The sequence below is a fragment of the Sphaeramia orbicularis genome, chromosome 20 (assembly GCF_902148855.1).
Source record: "Sphaeramia orbicularis chromosome 20, fSphaOr1.1, whole genome shotgun sequence".
NCBI lineage: Eukaryota > Metazoa > Chordata > Actinopteri > Kurtiformes > Apogonidae > Sphaeramia > Sphaeramia orbicularis.
This window is the reverse complement of record NC_043976.1, coordinates 18,524,628-18,550,793: the sequence shown is the minus strand read 5'-3', so window position 1 is coordinate 18,550,793 and position 26,166 is coordinate 18,524,628. Positions and strand designations below refer to the sequence as shown.

At 35.2% G+C, this 26,166-nt stretch overlaps 1 protein-coding gene across 1 annotated transcript; it reads left to right on the top strand.

Moving 5' to 3' along the window:
• The first annotated feature begins 6,187 nt into the window (after positions 1-6,187).
• anxa13 (annexin A13) lies at positions 6,188-23,696 on the top strand. The gene is made up of 11 exons (XM_030123479.1): positions 6,188-6,331; positions 10,937-11,012; positions 11,098-11,192; positions 13,062-13,232; positions 13,931-13,964; positions 17,354-17,433; positions 17,675-17,743; positions 17,826-17,927; positions 21,297-21,372; positions 21,499-21,611; positions 22,315-23,696. Exons 1-11 carry the CDS (start codon positions 6,317-6,319, stop codon positions 22,432-22,434), a joined length of 951 nt encoding a protein of 316 aa, XP_029979339.1. The 5' UTR covers positions 6,188-6,316; the 3' UTR covers positions 22,435-23,696.
• Positions 23,697-26,166: the final 2,470 nt, after the last annotated feature.

Here is a 26,166-nt window from a genome sequence, read left to right as displayed (position 1 = left end):
GCTGGAATGGTAATCAATTAAAGTCCGCTCTCTGATGGGACATTACTGTGTTTTGACTCTACTGCTTTGCACATTTTTGACATTCTCTCGACGAGCTTCATGAAGTAGTCACCTGAAATGTTTTCCAACAGTCTTGAAGGAGTTCCCAGTGATGCTGAACACTTGTTGGCCCTCTGTGGTCCATCTCATGTCATTTAAATGAGAAGGTGAGTCCAAACTTTTGACTGGTAGTGTATATGTAAACATACATACAGTAGAATTCCAGAATATCAGTATATTTGGCTGCTCAAACCATTTAAGTTGTAGTTAGAATAAATGACCACTAGATGGTGGTGTTGATCCATGTTTGTAGTTGTGATACAGCAGACCTAGAATTATCACATAACCTGCAGAAAAATGTATATATAATGTAAATAAGATGCATGAAGTGTTCGTGATTATTAAACCATAAATGATTAAGTTGGCGGTTAACTGTTACCCGTGGTAACAGCACCAGGAATGTACTTTGTTGCTATTTTTCACATACATTTTAGTTCTATGATGTAAATACTGTCAAAAGAGTTTATTCTAATTTGGTATAGGCCTATTTTGTTCATTGTTCTGGCTTGAAGTCAAAGGACAGGAGTGAGTATTTAAAATGTTATTATGTTAAATTATTTGATGATGAGAATAGAGGTTGGATTAAATAAGTTTTTCTTCTTCCCACTCCTTTTCGAGTGTAGATGAATGATTTTGGAATTTTGAATTTGCATGTATTCTGTAAATGCTCAAAATAAACAAACAAACAAATGAATGAATGAAGGAATAATAAATATATTCATGTTTTCCTGTGATAATCAGTTTGATTTTAAAAAGCTTGAATTTTATTTTTTCGTAAAGGTGCTATAAATTCCAATTTAATCTATGAAATACAGCAAATCTATCTATCTATCTATCTATCTATCTATCTATCTATCTATCTATCTATCTATCTATCTATCTATCTATCTATCTATCTATCTATCTATCTATCTATCTATCTATCTATCTATCTATCATTGCAGACTGTGAACTAACATCCCTATAATGATGATCAGTGGGTGTGAAGGAATCAATCGTTTACTCACTAAATCACGTTGTTCAACAAGCATTCACAATCACGTTCATCTTGTTTTAATTCATTAGGGTTCATGTAATAATGACCCTTTTTTTAAATGTTACTGATAAGGTTCTATGTTCACTGCTTGTATCACATCTCCTCCCACATGTAGCACAATGAGGCAGTGCAGTACACTGTCTGGACCATCTGGGCACAGTGAAAAGGAGCAAAAAGCTTCTGCACCGCAGGGATTTTGGCCAAGACCAGGTAAACAATGCGCCGTTCATTAGACGAGCATTGTTCCATGCAACAAAAGCCCTGTGTGTGCAGAGGGTCTCGTGACTGCACTGGTTTTGGAAGGAAAGTACCTTGAAGAAAGTCAGCAATTGTGTCTAACATACATTAAAAAACAAAAAGTTAAGGATATTTAATATTTTGGGGCATTTTTTTTGTTTGTTTTTTTTTCAGTTGGGATTCTTGCACAGTGCTTTTTACTTTTTTTGTGTGTGAATTGAATTGAAACACATTTTGTTAATGACCAGACATAGTTTTATTTACAAATGGCATAAAAAATGACCCAAAAAATGACAAAAAAAAAAGAGAAATATCCTTAACTTTTTGTTTGTGGTGTAGTTCACTTATAGAAATGTTTTTTGAAATAAGTTTTTGTTAAAATTTACACTGAAAAATACAGAACTAATATAATAATAATAATAATAATAATAATAATAATAATAATAATAATAATAATAAATTTTATTTCTATAGTGGTTTTCATGGAAGACACTTTACATACAGCAGATAAATAAAATATATTACTCAATGAATCTGCAGGAGATTAGTACCTTAGTACATACACTACCAGTCAAAAGTTTGAACTCATCTTCTCATTTAAATGACAAGAGATGGACCACAGATGACCAACAAGTGCTCAGCATCACTAGGAACTCCTTCAAGACTGTTGGAAAACATTTCAGGTGACTACTTCATGAAGCTCATCGAGAGAATGTCAAAAATGTGCAAAGCAGTAGAGTCAAAACACAGTAATGTCCCATCAGAGAGCGGCCTTTAATTGCCTGCCATTCCAACATTGATTTCAATATAAAGCATCTTTGAGTACTTAGAAAAGCGCTATATAAAACCGATGTATTATTATTATTATTATTATTATTATTATTATTATTATTATTATTATTATTAAAGTAGCTCCTTGTTTTGGATAATCTCTTATGGTCCAACTCACAGGTGTCATACATGCGGCCCAGGGGCCAAATCCGGCCCGCCAAAGGGTCCAGTCCGGCCCTTGGGATGAATTTGTGAAATCCAAATATTACACTGAGATATTAACGATTCTTTTAGTTCAGGTTCCACATTCAGACCAATTTAATCTCAAGTGGGCAGGACCAGTAAAATACTATCATAATAACATATAAATAATGACAACTCCAAATTTTTCTCTTTGTAGATATAGATATTTTCATGTATTTACACCAAGACAAAGTATAATTTCACAAAAAATATGAATAACCTGAACAAATATGAACAACTTGAAATGTCGTAAGGGAAGTCAGTGTAATTTTAACAAGATTCTGTCTGCTATGAAATGTTTTGTGTATTTGTAGATCCACTGTGATCTGTAAATTGTAACGTACATGTGTAAATGATAAACGGAGGCATGATATTGTTAAAATTACACTTATTTTTTCAGTTTTTTCATGTTATTCACATCTTTTGAAAGGATAGTTTGTAGATGTAAACCTTTTCATGATGTAAATTCACTTTTTCGCTCTAAAACATAGAGAAAAGTTTGGAGTTGACATTATTTATATATATATATATATATATATATATATATATATATATATATATATATATATAGAATTATTATTATGTTATTATTGTACTGGTTCGGCCCACTTCCGATCAAATTTAGCTGAATGTGGCCCCTGGACTAAAATGAGTTTGACACCCCTGGTCCAACTGAAGCAAAAATGAATTTAAAAGTAAAAATGTGGCTCATTTAGCAACACTCATCTGTCAAACTGTCTCTAAAATGTCCTGTCAGAGAGATTTCGAATATTGTGTTTTGACCCAGTAATAAAAGCAAAATGTGGCTATTTTGAAGAATCTAAAATATAAAACATGCTTTGAGTTATGTTACATAATTCCGTGTATTTATTCATAGTTTGGATGCCTTCAGTGAGAATCTACAATGAAAATACAGAAAAATCAGGTGAGTCCAGACTTTTGACTGTAGCGTCAGTGTAATCCTGGCTCCTGCAGAGCTTTCAGTGTTTTTGTCTCTTCCATCATCACCTTAGTCTTGCCACAGCTGCCTCTCAAACCCTATCTGTGTTTATTAACAGTAGGAACTGGTCAGATCCTAAACAAGTTATGTTTGAGGTCATAACACAAGTCCTGATCTGGGTCCTCCACGGTATTCAGCCCAACATTTCTTTGCCTGCACTCAATGCTGCCTTTGTTTCCTTCCCAGCAGCTCTGCGATAGAGGCTTTAGAGGAGAGTGTGGATGAATTGAGAACTCACTGCTGGCCTGCATTCATTCTTTTTTGTTGTAGAGGTATTGTATCTGTGCTAAATGGGCTGCATTTATTTTACTGAAATAGGAAAGAAAAGAACATTTGATCACATCGAAGGAGCTGAATGACGATGCAACGGAGCAGACTGAAAACTGACCTTTGACTTGTATTACAAACTCTGAACAACAGGGGGACGTCAAGTACCAGAACATACTCAGATCTACAAAAGTATGGAAGTAAATCTGTGTCATCAGATTTTGAATTATAAAAGCCACTGCGTTTCTAGCACTGATTTTTTTTTTTTTTTTTTTTTTTTTGCGCTGAAATTAAATATCTGAATTTTTTGCATCTGAATGTTTTTATTTCTAAATTTATGAACATAGTTGAATTCAGAGACAAACAATTCAGATACTTAATTTCAGTGCAAAAAAAGTTCAGATACTTAATTTCAGTGCAAAAAAAAAAAAAAAATCCAGATATTTAATTTCAGGGCAAATGTGAAATTTGGCAAATATTACTAAAAGGTTGATAATATATCTTTTTTCTAGATTTATTTTATCAATTTGTGAAAGGCCAAATAAAACATGTTGCAAGTTCAATTTACATGTGGTGGAGGGAAATAATCTTGAGATAACTGGTTAAACCCTTTTTTTTTTTATTGAACAATGAAGAATTGAACAGTATATATACATAATAGTATACATAAAAGTAGGATAAAAAGTTCACATTTCACAATATATTTTACTTTTCAGATATACAGAAACAAATATAAGTAAAAATAAATAAAATTAAATTAAAAAAATAAATAAATTAAATTAAATTAAACACAATAAAAAAGCTCCAGGTATAAAATTGAAATTATAAAATTAAATAAGATTATATACTTAACATAGTTTTTTTTTTGTTTGTTTTGTTTTTTTTAAATTTGCTTTAGAGTTTATAATGTTCTTCAAATTGTCTAAATACTTGGAAAAAAGGGCTTTAAAAACAATAATGTTTGGATGCTGGTGCGCAAATTTAGTGCAATGAATGTGAAATTTGGCAAATATTACTGAAAGGTTGATGATATACTTTTTTCTGGGTTTATTTTATCAGTTTCTGAAAGGCCAAATAAAATATGTCGAAAGTTCAATTTACATGCGGTGGAGGGATATACTCTTGAGATAAATGGTTAAACCCTTTTTTTTTTATTGAACAATGAACAGTTGAACAGTATATATACATAATAGTATACATCAAAGTAGGATAAAAAGTTCACATTTCACAATATATTTTACATTTCAGATATATAGAAACAAATGTAAGTAAAAATAATAAAATAAAAATAAAAAATAAAATAAAAATAAAATTAAAAAAGCTCCAGGTATAGAATAGAAATTATATAAATTAAATAAGATTATATACTTGACATAAGTTTTTTGTTTGTTTGTTTGTTTTGTTTTTGCTTTAGATTTTATAGTGTGCTCCAAATTGTCGAAATAACTGGAAAAAAGTGCCTTAAAAACAATAATGTTTGGACGCTGGTGCGCAAATTTAGTGCAATGAATGTGAAATTTGGCAAATATTTATTACTAAAAGGTTGATGATATATCTTTTTTCTGGATTTATTTATATCAATTTGTGAAAGGCCAAATAAAACATATTGAAAATTCAATTTATATCTGTTGGAGGGATAAACGTTATGTAAAATCATGAGATGTAGTAAATGGTTAAACCCTTTTTTTTTTTTTTTTTTAATTGAACAATGAACAATTGAACAGTATATATACATGACAGTATATATAAAACATAATTTTCACAACATATTTTACATTTCAAATATATAGAAACAAATGTGAGTAAAAATAAATACAAATAATTAAAAATAAAAATTAAATTAAAAAAAAAAAAGCTCGAGGTATAAAATAGAAATTATACAAATTAAATAAGATTATTTACTTGACATAATTTTTTGCTGTTATTTGCTTTAGAGTTTACAATATTCCTCAATATTACTAAAAGGTTGATGAAATATGTTTTTTCTGTATTTATTTTATCAGTTTGTGAAAGGCCAAATAAAACATATTGAAAATTCAATTTATATCTGTTGGAGGGATAAACATTATGTAAAATCATGAGATGTAGTAAATGGTTAAACCCTTTTTTTTTTTTTTTTAATTGAACAATGAACAATTGAACGGTATATTACATAATAGTATATATAAAAAATAATTTTCACAACATATTTTACATTTCAAATATATAGAAACAAATGTGAGTAAAAATAAATACAAATAATTAAAAATTAAAATTAAATTTAAAAAAAAAAAAGCTCGAGGTATAAAATAGAAATTATACAAATTAAATAAGATTATTTACTTGACCTTTTTTTTTTTTTTTTTTTTTTTTTTTTTGCTTTAGAGTTTACAATATTCCTCAATATTACTAAAAGGTTGATGAAATATGTTTTTTGTGTATTTATTTTATCAGTTTGTGAAAGCCCAAATAAAACATGTTGAAAGTTGGAGGCATATACATTATGTCAGATCCTCAGTTGCAGTAAATGGTTAAACCCTCCTGACGGTGCAGCAGCCGGTGTGACGTCACGCTCCGGTTTCTGGTGCTCGGGCCGCAGCTCGGTGGGTCAGGACACATTTCACCAACTGGTCTGAGACTTTTCCCAGCAGATCAGCAGCACCCAAGGACGAAAAAAGACGAAAATGGGAAACTGTCAAGTAGGTGCATTTCATTTCGACTCTGTGCGCAAAAAAACAATCTCAATCGCAAAAAATAATCTCACCGATCCGCAGTTTTCGGCTTCTATCAAACTTTATGCGACACATTTAGGGTTTTAAACCATCCAGTTTTTTGGATTAACCCCAGAATCCTTCTATAAAACTGTCGATTCTGATCCAAACAAACATAAAACCCGTCTGTGTTGGTTTCGAGGCCGGTTTTCCTCAGACCTTCATGAACACGTTTTATTCCGATTACATTTCTACATTAGATCCGTTTATGTCTGCCGGTTCATCATATTTAATGTGTCTTTAAATGAGGTAATCGGTAAATGACACTATAAGAGTCGAATGTGCGCTTTTACGCAGAGGACAGAGCCACTCCCCTGCGGAATTCATCACAGCTCCGTTAGATGTGTGTGGATGAATGAGGAGCCTCAGAATGTGCGTAAAGGCGCACAGGCCACGAAGCAAAGATGGGGGAGGGGGTCCACAAGAGTCCGGCTAGCTCATAAAAGGGTGATTTAGTTGAACTTTTTAGGAAATAAATGACAGTATATGACCTGTGGGGGGATATTACATAACAGGCAGCCCACTGGTCAGATGTGGAGTGTGTGTTGGACAGCTGAACCCTCCCAGAGCTGAACTGGCTGAAGATGGTCACCAACAAACATCTACTGATCTGAACTGGTCTAAGGCAGGGGTCTCCAACTCAGTTTCTTTAAGGGGCCACATTCAGCCCAGTTTGATGTCAAGTGGGCCAGACCAGTAAAATAATAACAGAACAACCGATAAATTATGACAACTTTATGTATGTATGTATTCATTCATTCATTTATTTATTTATTTTATTGATGTGTTTATGTATTTCTGTATTTATTTCTGTATTTATTTATTTCTGTATTTTTGTATTTATTTATTTATTTATTTATTTATTTATTTATTTATTTATGTGTTTATGTATTTCTGTACTTATTTCTGTATTTCTGTATTTATTTATTCATTTTATTGATGTGTTTATGTATTTCTGTATTTATTTCTGTATTTATTTATTTCTGTATTTTTGTATTTTTGCATTTATTTATTTATTTATTTATTTATTCTTTATTTATTTATTTATTTAGTTAGTTAGTTTAGTTTAGTTTAGTTTAGTTTAGTTTAGTTTAGTTTAGTTTAGTTTAGTTTTTAGTTTAGGTTAGTTTATTTCAGACACAGACATAATACAAAACATATGAAACAAAAATAAAGATAAAAAATAATAATAAATACATAAATAAATAAAAAAATCAAACAATATAATAATAATAATAATAATAATAATAATAATAATAATAATAATAATAATAATAATAATAATAATAATAATGGACAATACACAAAAAAATCAAATAATAGAAAAAAACAGAACAACTGTTGTGCCTGAAAGGGAGTAGGAAGAAGTCACTGCTTATCCAGTCCTACCCCCTAATTCCAGTCCTCAGACTGTTAGTGCTAAATCACTTGATATACAACGTAAGATTGTGATTATCTACATACACATCTACATACACACATACAGTCACATACACACCAGTTTGTCTACCGCTAGTTAGTTAGTTAGTTAGTTAGTTAGTTAGTTAGTTAGTTAGTTATTAGGATCCCCTTTAGCTGATGCAGGACATCACCTACTCTCCCTGGGGTCCTCCCATTCCAAACACACATACAGTATCCATTTACAAGCATAAAAACAATGTGATTCATCCTTATATTTCCTTCTTAAGAACAGTCAACAGTCAAATAAAACAGCATTAACAATAATAACAATACTGCAAGATGAAATTTTTGTCTTTGTTTTAGTGCAGGGGTGTCAAACTCATTTTAGTTCGGAGGCCAAATTCAGCCAAATTTGGTCTGAAATGGGCTGGACCAGTAAAATAATAACATAACTATATATAAATAATGACAGCTCCAAACTTGCCTTACGTGATGAAAAAGTTTACATCTATAAACTGTTCTTTAGAACAATGTGAATAACATGAACACCTTAAAATTTGTTAAGAAAAATAAGTGCAATTTTAACAATATTCTGCCTCAATTTATCTTTGATGTCATGTTCATTACAACTTACAGGTCACAGTGGATCTACAAATACACTAAATATTCAGTAACAGGAAGACTATTATCAAAATTACACTTATGTCTCTTCAGACTTTTAAGGTTTTTCATATTTGTTCAGGATATTTACGTTTTCTGTGAAATTATAGTTTGTTTTAGTGTAAATACAGGAAAATTACATGAAAATATTTACATTTACAAAAAGAAAAAGTTGGAGTTGTAAGAATTTATAAGTTATTATGTTAATATTTTTCCCAGTCTGTATGTGGAACCTGAACCAAATTTTCTGTGATCATCATAAGTGTAATTTTTGCATTTCACAAATTCATCTTGCGGGCCAGATTGGAACCTTTGGCGGGCAGTATTTGGCCCCCAGGCCCTGTTTTAGTGCAAACCCCCCCCCTTAAATTATGAAAATACTTACTTTCAGGTGATCCCATTTGAATTCCAGGTGACCCCACGTGGGGTCCTGACCCCAAGGTGGAAAAACACTTTTAAAATTTTAATCTTTAACCCTTTCATGTGTGAATTATGAGAACCTTAATCAAGATTTTTTTCCTGAGTGTTTTAATTCCTCTTCTGGCATAAAAAAACCAATGCCATTGAATTTTTTTTTTGTTTGTTTGTTTTTGTTTTTTTAATGAACTTATTTTTCATGGAGTTGTAAAAATGTCCACCCAGCCAGACACCATGCGCTTAATTTTTGAATCAAAGAAACATGTATTTACTGACATACTGTGTGAAAACTATGGAATGATTTTTTTTAATTTTTTTTTTTTTTTTTTACCTGTCTTGTCCAGCATCATAACATCAGAATGTTAGTCTGGCTGCCTTTTTGTGCTGAACAAATTTGCTTTGCCAAGAGAAACTTCAATGAGGCTCCCTTTGATATTCTACTGTCTTTATTATGAATTTTGTTGAATCACATTTCGATGTCAGACATGACAACGAAACATGTATTTACTGACATCCTGTGTGAAAACTATGATTTTTTTTTTTTTTTTTTTTAACGCCGCTAATCTGATGTTTTGTCATTTTAACATACTCTAATGCTAGTTATTACTCACTTTATGGAGATAATATGCAAAAAAAATGTTAAAAAAAAAAGTTCATTATAGTCTAATAATAATAACAAGCAATTGATTTACACTCAAACATGTTACTGCAGATCAGGTTTAACAAGAACAGCAAAGTTACAGTAATGGTCTGAATGTCAGTGTATGGGATGATCCACTGTGTTGGCTGATATGGAACGAAAACAATAAAATCCATGAATATACAAGAGAACAGCTGTAGAAGAACTGTCCACTGTAGTGACCACTATGCGTGACAGGGTTAAACACAATGATTGGAAGCTTGTTCATTATTGCATCAGTTTTCTCCGCTTTCATCTAATAAACTTTGAATTTACTTTGAGCTGTTATGAACGTCTACATTACACTGGTCAACAACAAATTTATTGTTTAAGTTTTTTGAGCTCATTTATGATCACTTTGGTGTGCTGAATCCAAAAATCACATTAATTTTGCCTAATCAGGTCAACTTTCTGAACTATGCTACATATTGGCTTTTTAACATTTTTGCTTACATTTATGGGCATTTCACATCATATGATACAAAATTCTTTCATATTTCTTGCAATAAATGAGTTCTGAAGATTTTACTTTTGCCAATTTATGATTAATGGTTTTTTTAATATTACAGGTGAATGAAATGGCTTCGACTAGAAGATCTTGCAAAAATAAGCCTGACGTATTCTGCTACATCTGCAGTGAATACACCATTGTACCTAACAGGAATCCTGTTAGAAAATGATTTTTTTTCTCTTAAAACCTATTTTGTGTGAGAACTATATAAAAAATCAACTGATAAAGTCACAAAAATGTAATCAATTTTATGAGAAGATCAACTTTTTCAAAATCAAATTAGCAAAAAAACCTGACCTGATTGAGAAAAACAGATGTCATTTTTGGATTTAGCGGTGCAAAATGGTCCTAATTCAGTTGGAAAAACCTAGACAACTTGCAAAAAACATGTTTTTGTAACCCAGTGTTATTAATAAATTAAATACACAGAAATACTCGATTTTCACAAAAAATTGCAAAGCCTGAAATAATAAATAGTGTTACATCACTCAGGAAAGGTTAAATATAGATAAAAAAAAATCATTTCAAAGTCACCAGGACCAGCAGTGGTAGGTCTTTAAGGGTTAAACTCAGTCTCCAGATGGAAATGAATGGGGTGTTGATGTAGTTTCATGTTGACCCGTGGACCTCTGTCCTCACACCCTTCTACTGTGGTTTCTACTGATTTTACTCGTGGCCTCTATCAAGTTTGTTTAGAGATTCCTGGCCTTGAATTCCTGTGCCAAAAAGACATTGTCCTCCCCTCCCCCATGTGTCAGCTGCTGCATAAATCCCACTGAGCTTCATTTACCCACACAAAGATGGGTTGAGCATCTTCTTGTGGTTTTGCACATAACAATTTCCTTCTCTTTCTGTTTTCTCTTAGCCAACAATCTTTCCCTATGAGGAGTTTGATGTGGTAGCAGACATTAAGGCCATCCGTAAAGCCTGCAAAGGCCTCGGTAAGTTGGACACACTGTAGCGAGGCCCAGATGCTGCTGAATTTTAGTCTTTTGGTTTATTTTTATTGTGTTTTCTGTTTTTCAGGCACTGATGAGCAGGCCATCATTGACATCCTGGCAAATCGCAGCGCAAGTCAACGTCAGCAAATCAAACAGGCTTATTTTGACAAGTATGACGATGTGAGTGTCATGTATGCGATTCAACAAGTGTCAGCTCTTAAGAGCCACTGTTTTCTGGGAAAAACAGAAGAATTGTATATCTAATATGCAAGTTATTAGGCTTCAGCTCTAAGGAAACACCTTCTAGTTCCTGTGTTTAACATGTGATTGAGACACAATCTAAACTACATCATTATCTGCTTGTAAATGTTATTTTTACCAACTATTTATTGTCAGATGTGTCTGTTATATGTGTTTTAACTGTGTAATCTTGTAACTGTGTGTTGTATTTGCTGCTGCCAGGACTCCCTTGTAAAAGAGGTTCTCAATCTCATTGGGATTTTTCTTGGTTAAATATAACAAAAAAATGTAAAAGTACAGCTCAAATGTAACTCTAACGCTAAGATAGGATATTTTATGTAATATATAAGGTAATATAGGATAATAGAGATAATCTGTCATCATTAGTTTCCTTTCTAACCAGTGGCGTAGTGGTCCCTGGAGAAGTGGATGTACTCTCAATTTTTGCCTTTTTTTTTTTAAGTAGTCCAGAAAAATGCCATTTTAGAAACAGTGACATGTAAGACTACTCTATTTAGTTTACCCAAAAATCTATCAGTAGTATTTGCTCACTATCATAAAATTATCATGACTTGATCAATAGTTGAACTATTGGTGACAACATCTCTTCTCTAAATGTGCAGTCATATGGCCAATAGTTTAAAACAGGGACTCATTCTGAAACCGCCTTAAACCTTACCTCAGAATTATGTATTCCAATAAAAGTAGGTTCTCTCAATATGTGTCACTCATTTGAAATATGTTTATTCTGCCTTTGTCATTTGCATTTCCAATAATCGCGCATCTTTCAATGAGACATGCAGTGACCTGTCAATCAACTGGGGTGGCGCTGGCACCTGAGGTGGCCAATCAGGTTCTAGAGGTGACCAGCGCTAAGCGGAGCCCTGGCTCTGGCGCTAAGTTTCCTGGCTTGACCCGCCCTACTCTGCCTCTGATTGGCTAATCAGTCCTCATGCCTAAAGTTAACCAATCTAATCAGTGAAGGCACCAAGGTTATTATCGTTAATGAAAACTAACGAAACGACAAAAACTAGAATTGTAAAAACATTTTCGTTAACTGAAATAAATAAAAACTATAATTAAAAGAAAAAACGATAACGAACTGAAACTATATTGTGTGCTTACAAAACTAACTAAAACATATAAAATTATGGATAAAATTCCCTTAGTTTTTGTCTTTGTCAAAGTCGGATTGATATGAAATCGATTTATTTCCCTCAAGCAATTTTAGCTGCTGGCACCATATGACATTTAATGGTCCGTCACTTCTCATCACTTGTCGTTTACAGTCGTCTTCTCGTCCGAACTCTACCTGGAAACATGGAAACTAAAGGTGGGAGAAAGCAGCAGAGTCCTGTCTGGGATTTATTTGAATTCAACGGCAAAGAAGAGAAAAGATATTAAAAAAAACTAAAACTAAAACTAAGCGTTTAGAAAATAACAAAAACTAATAAAAACTAGCAAACCTGCTCTAAAAACGAATTAAAACTAACTGAATTAGAGAAAAAAAAGTCAAAACTAAATAAAACTAAACTATAATGAAAAATCCAAAACGATTAGAACCTTGGAAGGCACTGAGTACTAGCAATTAGAGGCAAAGTAGGGCGGGTCATGGCTTCACCATACAAGGGAAAAACATGGGCAGTTTAGCTCAGATACCACTGAATGGTGCACATCAGGGAGATTTAGAAGTGGGTATACACAATGCTGACTGAAAAAGAAGTAGGTATACTCCATATACCTCCATATACCCTGGACTACACCACTGTTTCTAACCATTAAAGTTGAATTGGTTTTTGTCTATTTCAGGAGTTGGTGGATGTGCTGAAAAGTGAGCTGTCGGGGAACTTTGAGAGGGCCATCCTGGCCATGCTGGACCCCCCCGTCGTCTACCTGGTGAAGGAGCTGAGGAAGGCCATGAAGGGACCAGGCACCGATGAAGACGTCCTGGTGGAGATCCTCTGCACTTCTACCAACGCTGTCAGTCACAAATAAGCATCTTTAAAGACACTATCAACACTATCTAACTCAGTGGTTCCCAACCTTTTCTAGCTCGTGACCCCATTTTAACATCACGAAATCATAGTGACCCAAAACATTCAAAACAGATACATTTTTTTGCTAAAATTAATTTGTTTTTGATCATGTAATAGTTTGCTATACTATGTTGCAAAAAAACGTTCATTTTAGATGGCATTTAGTCTATATAATGTATATTATTATGGACAGAGGCAGAAAAGCCAGGTGTAGATTACTGCACAAAGTGAGAATTTTATTTTCCTAGGTCAGGATATGTACAGTCAGTCCAGCTTGGATTTACAAGGCTGACAATTAATACTGAACAAACAAGAACTCAAACTATGAATTATGAAAGAGCTGCAGCATCTGAAACTGACCACAATGAACATTTGAAAGATAAACAGTACCACAGTGCTTCAGTTTCAGCTTCACAGTTTGTCATGTCTTTTATGGATTGGGATTGTCTATATTTTTTTATTAGGATTTTTTTTTTTTTTTTTTTTTTATCAATCACTAGATATTTCAGGTGACCCCACGTGGGGTCCCGACCCCAAGGTTGAAGGACACTGATCTAACCTATCAGGTCTATGAGACTGAAATCAAAGTAGAAATGTTCTGTAATGTCTCTAACCTTGATTTTATCTTCTGTTTTATAACAGGACATTGCCATGTTCAAGGAATGTTACTTTCAGGGTAAGTCCAAATACTTTACCTTTCAATGTATTACACATTAACCCTTTCATGCACGAATTATGAGAACCTTAGTCAAGATTTTTTTCTTCAGTGTTTAGCCATGAAAAAAACAATGCGATCGAGTTTATTTTTTCTATGGAGTTACAAAAATATCCATGCATTTAATTTTTGAAGTAAAGAAATGTGTTTAAAACCCAATATCAGAGAGTGATCTGAAAACAATGAAATAAAAACATTTTTAATGCTGCTAATCTGATGTCTTCTCACATTTTAACATATTCTAATGCTAGTAATTACTCACTTCATGGAGATAATATGCAAAAAAAAAAAAAACCTTCTTGTCTAACAAATAACAATTGATTTACACTCAAACATGTTACTGCAGATCAGGTTTATCAAGAACAGTAAAGTTACAGTAATGATCTGAATTACAGTGTATGGGATGGTGCATAAGCGTCCACTGTGTTGGCTGACATGGAACTAAAACAACAAAACTCATTAATATACAAGAGAACAGCTGGAGAAGAACTGTCCACTGGAGTGGACAGTGCATGAAAGGGTTAATTTACATTTATCAGAAAACACAGATAAAGTAGTCTGTAAAACGTCAGTGTGTTCTGTAACAGACATTGTATTCAGATGTCCAAACTTTTACCCGGGTGATAAAGTGTCATAATTTCCTTTCATTGTGTTATGAACTTTGGATAAACTTACTAAGGGTGACTCATTTTCTCCTACATGTGCAATGTAAGCATACACCACTATTTCTGTCCTTTTGGTCCTGGAACGCACAGTCACACTGTGTTTAGTCAAAGCCCATCAAGCTGCAACTTCCTGCTCCTGAAAGAATATTATAACTATCAGCAACGACTTGTCATTACTTCAGGGACACAGCTGATATTATATTGCGTACATCCCAGTAAACATTACCTCCTATCTTCTTCTTTTCTATTTTTAGACCTAAATATTGAAAGCAATAAAGAAGCTCCACATGCCCACCACACCAAGACATTTGCTGATAAAATTACACAGCAGGGAACACTTTTTAACAACAGCGAATCAAATGAGGACACAGAAACATCCTCTTTTGTTGCTTGTTGAGTTATGACGTGGCAGGGTTTAAATATAGTTCTAAACTCTTCAGAATGCATGTGGTAAACATCCAACTTTGCAACCACTTACTAAAATCTAAAGAAAAACTAAAAAGTCAGAAAAACCCATCGCTAAATTTCAGTGATGGAAATTTTTCATCCAGTAATGTGCATCAGTGCAAATTTAAGGTTCGTGCTTTGCTCTAATGTTTCCATTTCCACTTCAATTGTTCTGTCATTCATTTGACTGTGTCTCTTTCTGTATTATCTTCTTCTATTCTTTCCTGGTCATCCCTTTGTGTCATTCATCTATCTTTAGTTCAACCAGTAAATCAAAATTCACAACAAAATTGAAAATTACTTAAAAATGTTGTATTGGGCAAAGATGTACAGACTAAAGATGGCAGATATTAATGTCCTGGAGTATCCACGTCACAGTCTTAGGGTCTTTGAAGAGAGTCATATGAGAAAAGTGGCACAATTCATTGAATAAACAGCTATTTTTTAATCATTTTTATTTATTTATTTATTCATTTATTTGCTATTATTTTTTTAAAAATTTTTTTCAACAGCTATTTTGTGAATGTCTTATCCATTCCTTCATCTTCTGAACTTCCTAATTCTCAAGAGGATCATGAGAGTACTGGTGCATGTCCTAGCTACTAACAGGTGAAGGTAGGGTACATCCTGGACAGTAGTTTTATCCATAGATAAATAAGATACTTCCTAATCAGCTCTTACACAACCTAAACCAGGGGTGTCAAACTCCTTTTAGTTCAGGGGCCACATACAGTCCAGTGTGATCTCAAGTGGGCCGGATGAGTAAAATAATAACATAATAACTTCTAAATAATAACTATAAATTTTTATTTTCATTTTAGTGTGAAAAAAGTAATATAATGAAAATGTGAATAACCTGAATAACCGTGTACAATCTGAAATTTCGTGCAATATCATCAATATTATGTCTCAGCTTATTATTTACACAATTTATCGATCACAGTGGATCTACAAATGCACAAAAGATTTAGTCACAGGTATTATATGGATAAAATTGCACTTTTCTTAAGATATTTCAGGTTGCTCGTGTATTTTATTAACATTTTGTTGTGAACGAATAACTTATAAATGTAATGGAAATGCAACATGATTTATTCTTCATAGTTCTCGGCTCAACAGGACTGGTTTAGCCGTTTGGAAAACATTTTGTCTCTCATCCAAGACGTCGTTGAACCGAGAAGAACGATGGCCTAGGCAAATGAGAACTTAAACGGATATCGTAACATAATTTAATTGAACTTTTTCACATTAAACGAAGAAAATTTGGAGTTGTTCTTACTTATATACTTAGAGTATGTTGTCCCTGAACTAAAATCAGTTTGACACCCTTGACATGTAGAGCGTTTTCACACTGGGTATCCGAGTCCGTATCTGAGTCCTTTAGACCCTAAAGTCCACTTAATTTTATCAATGTGAATGCAAACGTTCCATGCGCGAGTACCGTACCCGAGTCCAGCTGAGAAGGTAGTCCTGGGTACGGAGTGAATGGACTCCAGTATGGAACATTCCCCTGTGAAAGCGATCCGTACCCGAGATTGGAAGTGACCTAATCACCACTCCGACAACAAAAGTGACCTAATCAAGGACTAAGGACAGTTTTAGGTGTTGCAACAGATGAGGCCCATTTACAGCAAATCTACAATCTGTCATGTAGCCAAACCATGGACCACAGACATATGCATTTTTATATCACTTTTCTTTTTTAACAACAAAGCTAAAGGAAAAGCATATCATGGAAATCCACTCTGGGAACATTTGGTGATATGATTGGTTCACAGTGACGCACATGATTGAAGCTTAAGCTAATTAGCATGCGGCAAACCTGGAATCTTGCATTTTCAGTCTTAGTGTCTTTAACTGATGTAATTTAGCAAAAAAATGTTATAAATCAGAACTGGAACTATTGGCTTTTATAATATACTTCTATATAATATACTCCATTATATTTGTCTGACAGCGAAAGTTAATTTATATATGAAGATTTTGCACCATGGATAATACATTTTTAACATACGACACAATGTCACATTTCCTTACGTAAAGGATCTGAATACTTCTTCCTCGACTGCTGAAAAGACCAAGTTAGCAGCTGGTAGTTGCATTACTACACGGCACCCCCAGGACTTAATGCAACTCCGGAAATGTGGAGTGATCATTAACTTAAAAATAAACACATGCCTTCAATGTGTTTGTCATTTTATTTGACCTTTTTTTGTCACCGCTGTATTTGTGTTTTAGTGCATGAACGTGACCTTGAAGCAGACATAGAGGGAGATACGAGCGGCGACGTTAGAAACCTGCTCACAGCTCTGTTGCAGGTGAGAGGCTTTAAGTTTCTACTCCTGTAACGTAACCAAATCCCTCCCCTCCGCTTCTCTGCTGAAACTGAAATGGAGCTGGCTGTCCCTGTACCCACTCATGCTCTATAAACGCTCTCCCTGGATACATACCAGACTCTCTCTCATTAGTAAAACTGTAGCCAGACGCCAACAGAAGGACCTACTGTATGTCTAACAGCTTAAGTCATCTGAGTCCTTTTTGTTTTTTGTTTTTTTTCAGGGTAACAGAGATGAGAGTTATGAGGTGGATGAAGATCTGGCAGAACAGGATGCTACCGCCCTGTTTGAGGTACGTACATAATATGCACTTTTAGATTTCTGTCACAGATAAATTGATGAATCTTTAAGACGGTTCGTGTCATGTGATCCAGGCTGGCGAGGGCTGTTTTGGGACAGACGAGTCCACCTTCAGCTACATCCTGGCCAGCAGGAATTACCTCCAGCTCCAGGCTACTTTCAAGATATATGAGCAGGTAAGGATCACGGTCATAGCTGCTGCTTCATATGACTCTGACATGTCATCATCAGCATGTGGAGCAGACGCAGTGTCTTTGATTACAGCTGCACATTTGGTTCCTTCAGCTGCAAACAGGCTTTACAGCAGCGAGTAGGGCATCAGCAAATGATTTCAAAGACTAAAAATAAAATTACACTGAACATAGACTCACAGTCAATGAAAACTTTGAGACTACATTTTTCGGCATAATTTTTATTTTGAAACGCTAAACTGGAATTTTTTCATATGAATCATTTGTTTAGGACAGGGGTGTCAAACTCATTTTAGTTCAGGGGCCACATCCTCCCAATATGATCTGAAGTGGGCCGGACCAGTGAAATAATAAGATAATAATACAGAAATAATGCCAACTCCAAACATTTCAATGTGTTTTATTTGGAAATGTTTACATCTATAAACTGTCCTTTTAAAAATGTGAATAACATGAAGGACCATGAAAAAACTGAAATTTATTAAGAAATATAAGTGCAATTTTAACTATATTCTGCCTCTGCTTATCATTTGTTAATAAGCATTACAACTTACAGAGCACAGTGGATCTGCAAATACACAAAATATTTTAGTAAACTGGCAGAAAATTAATAAAATTACACTTACTTCTCTTAGGACATTTCTTGTTTTTCATATTTTTTGTGAGAGGCTGGTTTGTAAAGGTACATAATTTCATGTAGTTTAACTTTTTTAAAAAAGTAAATTAAAAAGAAAAAATTTGGAATTGTCATTATTTGCAGGTTTTTATGGTAGTATTTTACTGATCTGACCCACTTCAGACTAAAGTAGGGCTTTATATGGCCCCTAAAGTAAAAGGATTGACTGTTAATATCTTGAGTGTAATTTTTGCATTTCACAAATTCATCCCAGGGGCCGGATTGGACCCTTTGGCGGGCTGGTTTTGGCCCCCGGGCTGCATGTTTGACACCTGTGGTTTAGGATATTGGCATACAGAAACAAAAATCTAAAGTTTCAAGAATAATTTCAAAACAAAAAACTTAACAAAAGAAAATGGCGCCTGCCAAACACAAAGTCACAACAGTAGCGGCCCTGGTCAGGAGTTGTCACTCTCTCTCTCACCCTGGACATGGTCTATGGTCAGCAGTGCCTGTGGTGTTGTGGCGTTCAACCAGGTTTCTGATTGTGGGTTGGGAACAGCCCATACATACGCCTGGCTATATCACTGTAGCTCAAACCGACCACCATACCCAGTGCCCGGAGACGTTCACGTGATAGACATGGCATGATGCCATTCACTGGACTAACAGTGGTGGCCTTTTTTGGGCCTTTATATAGGCCTTCAAAACCAATCCTCAAATTGTGCAGATCCCCACTGAGTATTGCTCAATGTGTATTTGGTCCACTTTTGCAAAGAGACCAACCCATGTGCAATGAACTGTGACGACATGACAACTCATCATTATCTCAACTACCCGAGCACTAAGTCATCAATAAATCCACAATGAATAATTACAACCCCCCTACAAGTGGAAATATGCAGACATTTCTACCTCAGAGTTTCTATTGACTGTCAGTATAGTTATGCTTTCTTCAGACATCAAGCACAAAAATAGTCAAATGTCAAAACTTTTATAACAATGGGAGTGCATCATGATGAATAGGGCTTGTACCTGCTATGTAGTGTTGTCCAAATATACAGTGAGAATTGGGGGCAGGTGGTAGAGCGGGTCGTCCAGTAACCGAAGGGTTGGCAGTTCGAATCCCGCTCTGTCCTAGTCAGTCCGTTGTGTCCTTGGGCAACACACTTCACCCTCCCTGCTTCCAGTGCCACCCACACTAGTGTATGAATGTTTGGTGGTGGTCAGAGGGGCTGTAGGCGCAAATTGTCAGTCACGCTTCTGTCAGTCTGCCCCAGGGCAGCTGTGGATACAAATGTAGTTACCACCACCAGAGTGTGAATGTGAGAGCGAATGAATAATCAGTTAATAATGTAAAACGCTTTGGGTGTCTAGAAAAGCACTATATAAATCTAATCCATTATTATTATTATTATTATTATGAGAATTCTACCATATTTCAGGTGCATCCTTATCTATTTAACAATAGTTTTATTTGTTTGCAGGGATGATTGTTAAAATAAAATAAAATATTTTTGGAAGTAGGAAAGACATTGTGACACCTTGATGACACCTTCTGTTGTCTAAAAACTATACTTAAACTCATACTTGTACTCGTATTTGTACTTGTCGTCTTCTGCTTACCCGGGTCGCGGGGGCAGCCCAGACAGCCTTCTCCCCAGCCACCTCCACCAGCTCTTCCAGGGAATCCCAAGGCATTCCCAGGCCAGGCAAGAGATATAATTCCTCTAGCACGTCCTGGGTCGGCCCTGAGGTCTGCTCCCGGTTGGGCATGTCCGAAACACTTCCCCAGGGAGGTGTCCAGGAGGCAGCCTCACTAGATGCTCAAACCACCTCAGCTGACTCCTCTCGACGTGGAGGAGCAGCGGCTCTACTCCGAGTCCCTCCCAGATGTCTGAGTTCCTCACCCTATCTCTAAGGCTGAGCTCAGCCACCCTGTGGGGGAAACTCTTTTGGCCGCTTGTACTCACAACCTCGTTCTTTTGGTCATTACCCAGAGCTCATGACCATAGGTGAGGGTCGGAACGTAGATCGAGCAGAAAATCAAGAGCTTCGCGTTTCAGCTTAACTCCTTCTTCACCACAACAGACTGGTTTAGCGTCCGCATCACTGCAGCCGCCGTCCTGGTCCACCTGCCGATCTCTCGCTCCACCCTACCCTACCCTCACTCACGAACAACATCCCAAGATACTTAAAATCCTGAGGGTAGAGGAGTTTAAGCATCTCGGGGTCTTTTTTGCGAGTATACTCAGACTAAATATTATAAATGAAAAATGCAGAGGAAAGAGTTGGAGAGATTAAAAAAAATAACCATAATTCTATGTAGATAAGATATTACTAAATAGGGATAGTAATAATCTGCTCAAATTATGTACATTTTAGCTACACATGTAGAATTTGCAGCCACTGTAGTCAGGAATTGACAGTACTTTCAAGATGAGCATAAACTTGTCCATTTCCCTGGAGCGCCCAAAGGTACTGGGTTTCATATTGGACAGCCCTGGTCTATGTAGTGGACTCAAAGTATCCCTCAGTGCATTATGAAACTAATGTCCATGGCATGTCCACTATGTGGGGCTAATAAGCCTCCCCTCGTACAGATATGAAAATGCCATTGTATGTTTCCACAGCTGTCAGCTGTGATATGAGTGAAATGTGACGGTGTGTTTATGACAGACAGAGAGAATGAGTAAATGACAGAGTGATATCAGATTTACTTTTTTGTTTCTGTGTAGCTCTCTGGAACTGAAATCCTGGATGCCATTGAGAACGAGACTTCAGGGACACTGAAAAAATGCTATGTTGCACTCGGTAAGTATGACTATGAATATAACAGTATAATTAGTCCATGACCTTAATTAGAAGAAGCAGCTGATGGTAGAACTACGCTAAACAACAGTTAAATTATCCTTATTATCTTTTCCTGTCTGTTGTCAGTGAGGTTTGCAAAGAACCCCCAGTTGTACTTCGCCAGACGTCTGAATAAGGCGATGAAAGGAGCAGGCACTGATGAGGACACACTTGTTCGCATCATTGTGTGTCGCTCTGAGGTAATGCAAGAGAATTTATTTATTTGCATTTTTTTGTCTATTGTTTTTTTTTTATATATTATATTAATCAGTCAAATATATGAAGTTGTTAGTCTTTAGTTTGAAATTTAAAAAAAAGGTTGCTTTTTTTTTTTAGTTGATTCAAATGGCCTACAACTAAAGTCTGATTATATTGTTTCATAATTATCCTCCATGTGCACCTTCGCTAAAGTTGGGAAGAGAGTAGTACCATCAATATCTGTCACCAGTGACTAATATAATATTTTGTTCCAGTAATAATGTCTAATGGGAAACAACAGGAGAGATAGATATAAGATAAGATAAGATAAGATAAGATAAGATAAGATAAGATAAGATAAGATAAGATAAGATAAGATAAGATAAGGGGGAAATTACAGTTAACAGCAGCAACATACAACAAGCAAGTTAAGACAAGTAGAAAAAAACACAAACAAGTGAAAAATGGAATATAAAGAGAAAAATAAGAAATTTGGTATTTATATAAATATTCATATAAATTTACAAATAAAATTTTATATACATATCAACATTGTGGTTGCACATGCACATGGTATGATATGGGGGGGTGAAATGTCTGATGGCTGTGGGAAGGAATGGAATCGCTCCTTCTTGCACTGGGAATGTAAAAGTTTTTTTATACATACTTCATTCACCAAACTTTTTTTTTTCATTTTGTCAACAGATTGATTTGGAGACCATCAAAGACATGTACCTGGAGAAGTACGACGTGTCACTTAAGGATGCCATAAAATCAGATTGCAGCGGTGACTTTAAACGTCTCCTTGTGGCGATCTGCCACTGAAATAAGGACGGACACAAAAACAGAAAGACAGAAGAGTGTGTAGGACGGAGCGCTGGCACTGCTGTGTGTCGTCTAACAAACTAACATGTGACAGTATGTAGAGAGCAGGAGGTAGAGATGATCAAATAGTTAACCTGTTATATGTCTTGCTCTCCTTTTTTTTTTTTTTTTTTAATTAACTTTTTGTTTTACAGACAAAAGTTACAGAATCCACTGGATTACCTGACCTAGTCATGAACTGCCTTTTTCTTAGTCAGTTTTTAACTGTGATTTGTAACATCCTTGCCAGCATTTATGCAGTCTTGAGTCATTTTTTATTGAACGTAAACAAGCACTAAGATTTGTACCTTTCCAACAGTACAGTTACTGTAGTCACACTGGTGTAATTACATGATGTGATGTGATCAGGTGGTTTAACTTAGGTAATCACATTGGAAACAGCATGTTTTTGCATTCTGCGAAAATCAGCTATGGCTCTAACTTGTCCTTATAACTGCTGTGCACACTCAAAATAGTATTACATTAGTGTATTACACCACTACTGCATTTAGTATTATACTGTGTACAAGACAATGAACTTTTCATTATCTTTCACCCTCCGTGCCCTTAACTCAGCGACTGTTCTATTTTACTGCTGTACAAATAATGCAATCACATCATGTGGCTTGAAATTTATGCTTCTAATTGAAGAAATGTGAAATTTTGTAATGAAGGAACATTCAGAGGTATGATGAAGGAAAGTTATGGGATGTTATGCAAATGGTTTTTGAATTTTCCTCATACTGATCCACAAAGGAGATGATATATTTTGTTTGCTACTTATGTTTTTAAAGAAACTATATATTGATTTACAATATGTTGCATTATTATTACCCGTTACAACTAGAGATAATCCAAATATACCTCACCTTGTCATATAATTTTTGTATTTTATGACTAACACAGTAGAGTGTTAAATATATAATGTAATATAGTATTTTAGGCCAGAGGGCATATGAGAGCAAACCTTTATGATGTGTAGAAGATGTGGCGTTTAACATCAAGACAGTCTCACTTCTGTATTTGTGTGTGTCTCTATCCGGCAGCTGGGATTTACTGAAATTACCACTATTGCAAATATTGTGGAAAACACTCAAAGATACTCAAGTAAACTGTAGTAGAATGACAAAGTTGTGTCATTGAGCTTGGCCGTTGAGCTAATGTTTGCTTCTCTGTAGCCAAAGAATTTAGCCTAACTGCAAATAAAGTACCTTTTAACATCACTGCCTCTTTCCTTTTCAACTCTACTTCTATTTTCTGCTTTAATGTTGACATGTAGGCAAAGGAATTTTTATGTAGTTAACATGAGCTCTATAAATTGAATATAAATAATATGAAACATGAACTTGAAATTTACTGGTCAGCAGATGTTTAGTGTTAGCTACTTCAGCAATGTCATGTCTTGCAACAGGATTGAAATAACTTGAAGATTTCTTCACTTCAGTGATAATGAAATAGGGCCAGTCAGCAGTAATGACAAGCTGTACAAGATCCACCCTGTCCCAGATTTTGGGAAATGAATCATCCCAACCTAAACATTTGCTTTGATGAGGGAGTGCTTCTGTGGCACGGGTGACTGGCTTTCATAGTGTACAATCCCAAAAAACCTATAAAATATCATATCAAGTCTTACATTCTTTGCGATTTGGGGACAGGATACTGTTTTAATGCAAATCCCTACTGTGGGCAGAGTCCTCCCCTAGGAGACACAGTCATGTTTCTTCTTGACCGCTTCGCAGGTATGACTGCATGGATAATCATTACAACTCTGTTGCCCTATGTGAGCATGTTCTTGACCTGAAAACCCATGTCTGTGGAACACTTACAAAGAACAGAGGTGGACCATCAGTTAATCCAGATGTTGGAAATGCTGACCTTAGGAGGGAGAGGACACAAAAACATGGTCATGGTCTCAGCTTGGAGAGACAAAAAAATAGCGCAAATGGTGACAACATTCCACCAGAAAAACATGGAGAACATCCAGGTACGGCAAAGAGGCCACCAAGAGAAGGTTGTAAAGCAAAAACCAACTTGTATTACACTGGGGAACAATTTGAAAAAAATTTTCTGTTGAATTAGATTTTTATGCGGATTTAAACTAAAATTGGCATGCTGATTCCAAAATTGCAGTCAGTTTTTTTCTGGCACGTCAAGTTTTTCCTCCACAGCTTACCCCCCAGAGAAGCAAAATTCCACTGATTAGCTGTAGTAAGACTTGCCAGGTGATTACGACTGGACTCATCTGCAGCTACGTGTCAACTTGTTTGTGCAGTCACAGTTGAGACAGTGCGGTGAGAGGTGTGTGCAGCTCCCTACTATCAATATCTGCAAACAGAAAGCTAGCATAGTAGGAATTAAGAGGATTTGTGCTGGCTTTTCTCTTAACCTTGTAACCACGGGCATACCGTTGTAAGTTCTATTTCGTTTTATGCTGTTTTTTTAGTTTTCAAAGTTTGTAACTATTCCATCTTAGTGTTTTATTTACATAGGTATATATTTCCTTTGTTCCAGATCACGTCTGCTCCTGCTACTTCTCGTTGTAAATGTCTAAACAACCCTGACTCCTTTTGCTATATTTGTGGTAGTTTCACCATTCCAAGTCAGAGGGCAAACGTCAGTGCATTTGTCAAACAAGCATATTTTGCATATTTTAAAGTAAAACTTGGTGATCAAGACAAGCCATGGGCCCCTCGCAAAGTGTACAAGCAGTTGGCATTTGGTATCCCCATGGTTTGGCGAGAGCAAAAGATTGCACAGACTTACTTTTGTTTAGTGTAAACATCAGCATTTAACAAGAAAAATGAAAGTAAATAGAATATCCTACTCTACCGTCAGCTATAAGACCAATGCCTCATTCAGCTGAAATTCCAGTGCCAGTTTTTGAACAACTACCTCCTCTAGAAGATCTGAGTGATGTTGAAGAACACAGTGGCAGCAATGATGCGGATTTTGAAATTCACGAGGATTCAGTTCGTAGGGGATTTGATATTTCATTGTATGTCAATATTTGAAAATTTTTATAAAACAAGCACATATCTGTTAAGTACAGTATTTTTCATATTTTTTAAGAAAACAGGGATCCTATAGTTCAAAAACTTGATGTGATAGAGAAAAACTGAGATCAGTTTTGGATTCCGCACCCAAAAATTCATTAAAAACAGCTGTCAGACCTAACTCAACAAAAACTGTGTTCCCCAGTGTTATTAGACCAAAGCATTGTGTCCTATCCCCTTGTTAGGAGGTCTCACAACCTCCTGGCAAAGGATATATATACACCCTCGTTAAAATACTAGGTTTTTGTGATGTAAAAAAAAAATGGACCAAGATAAATCATTTCAAAACTTTTTCCACCATTAATGTAATCTATAACCTCTACAACTCAATAGAAAAACAAACAGAAATCTTTTAGGGAGGGGAAGTAAAAATAAACAACTGAGATAATGTGGTTGCACAAGTGTGCACACGCTCTTATAACTGGAGATGTGGCTGTGTTCAGAATTAACCAGTCACATTTAAACTCCTGTTAAATGACAGTCCACACACACCTGCCACCATTTGAAGTGCCTGTGATTAACCCCAAATAAAGATGGACTGCTCTAGTAGGCTTTTCTTGACATTTTTGTAGTCACATCTTACAGTAAATGCCATGGTCTGCAGAGAGCTTCAAAGCATCAGTGGGATCTCATTATTCAA

What these genes read in the sequence shown, in the direction of transcription:
- anxa13 (XM_030123479.1), top strand. An exon ending in TGCTCACAGCTCTGTTGCAG is followed by an intron (nt 17,434 to 17,674) that starts GTGAGAGGCTTT and finishes GTTTTTTTTCAG; the next exon opens with GGTAACAGAGATGAGAGTTA. An exon ending in ATGCTACCGCCCTGTTTGAG is followed by an intron (nt 17,744 to 17,825) that starts GTACGTACATAA and finishes CATGTGATCCAG; the next exon opens with GCTGGCGAGGGCTGTTTTGG.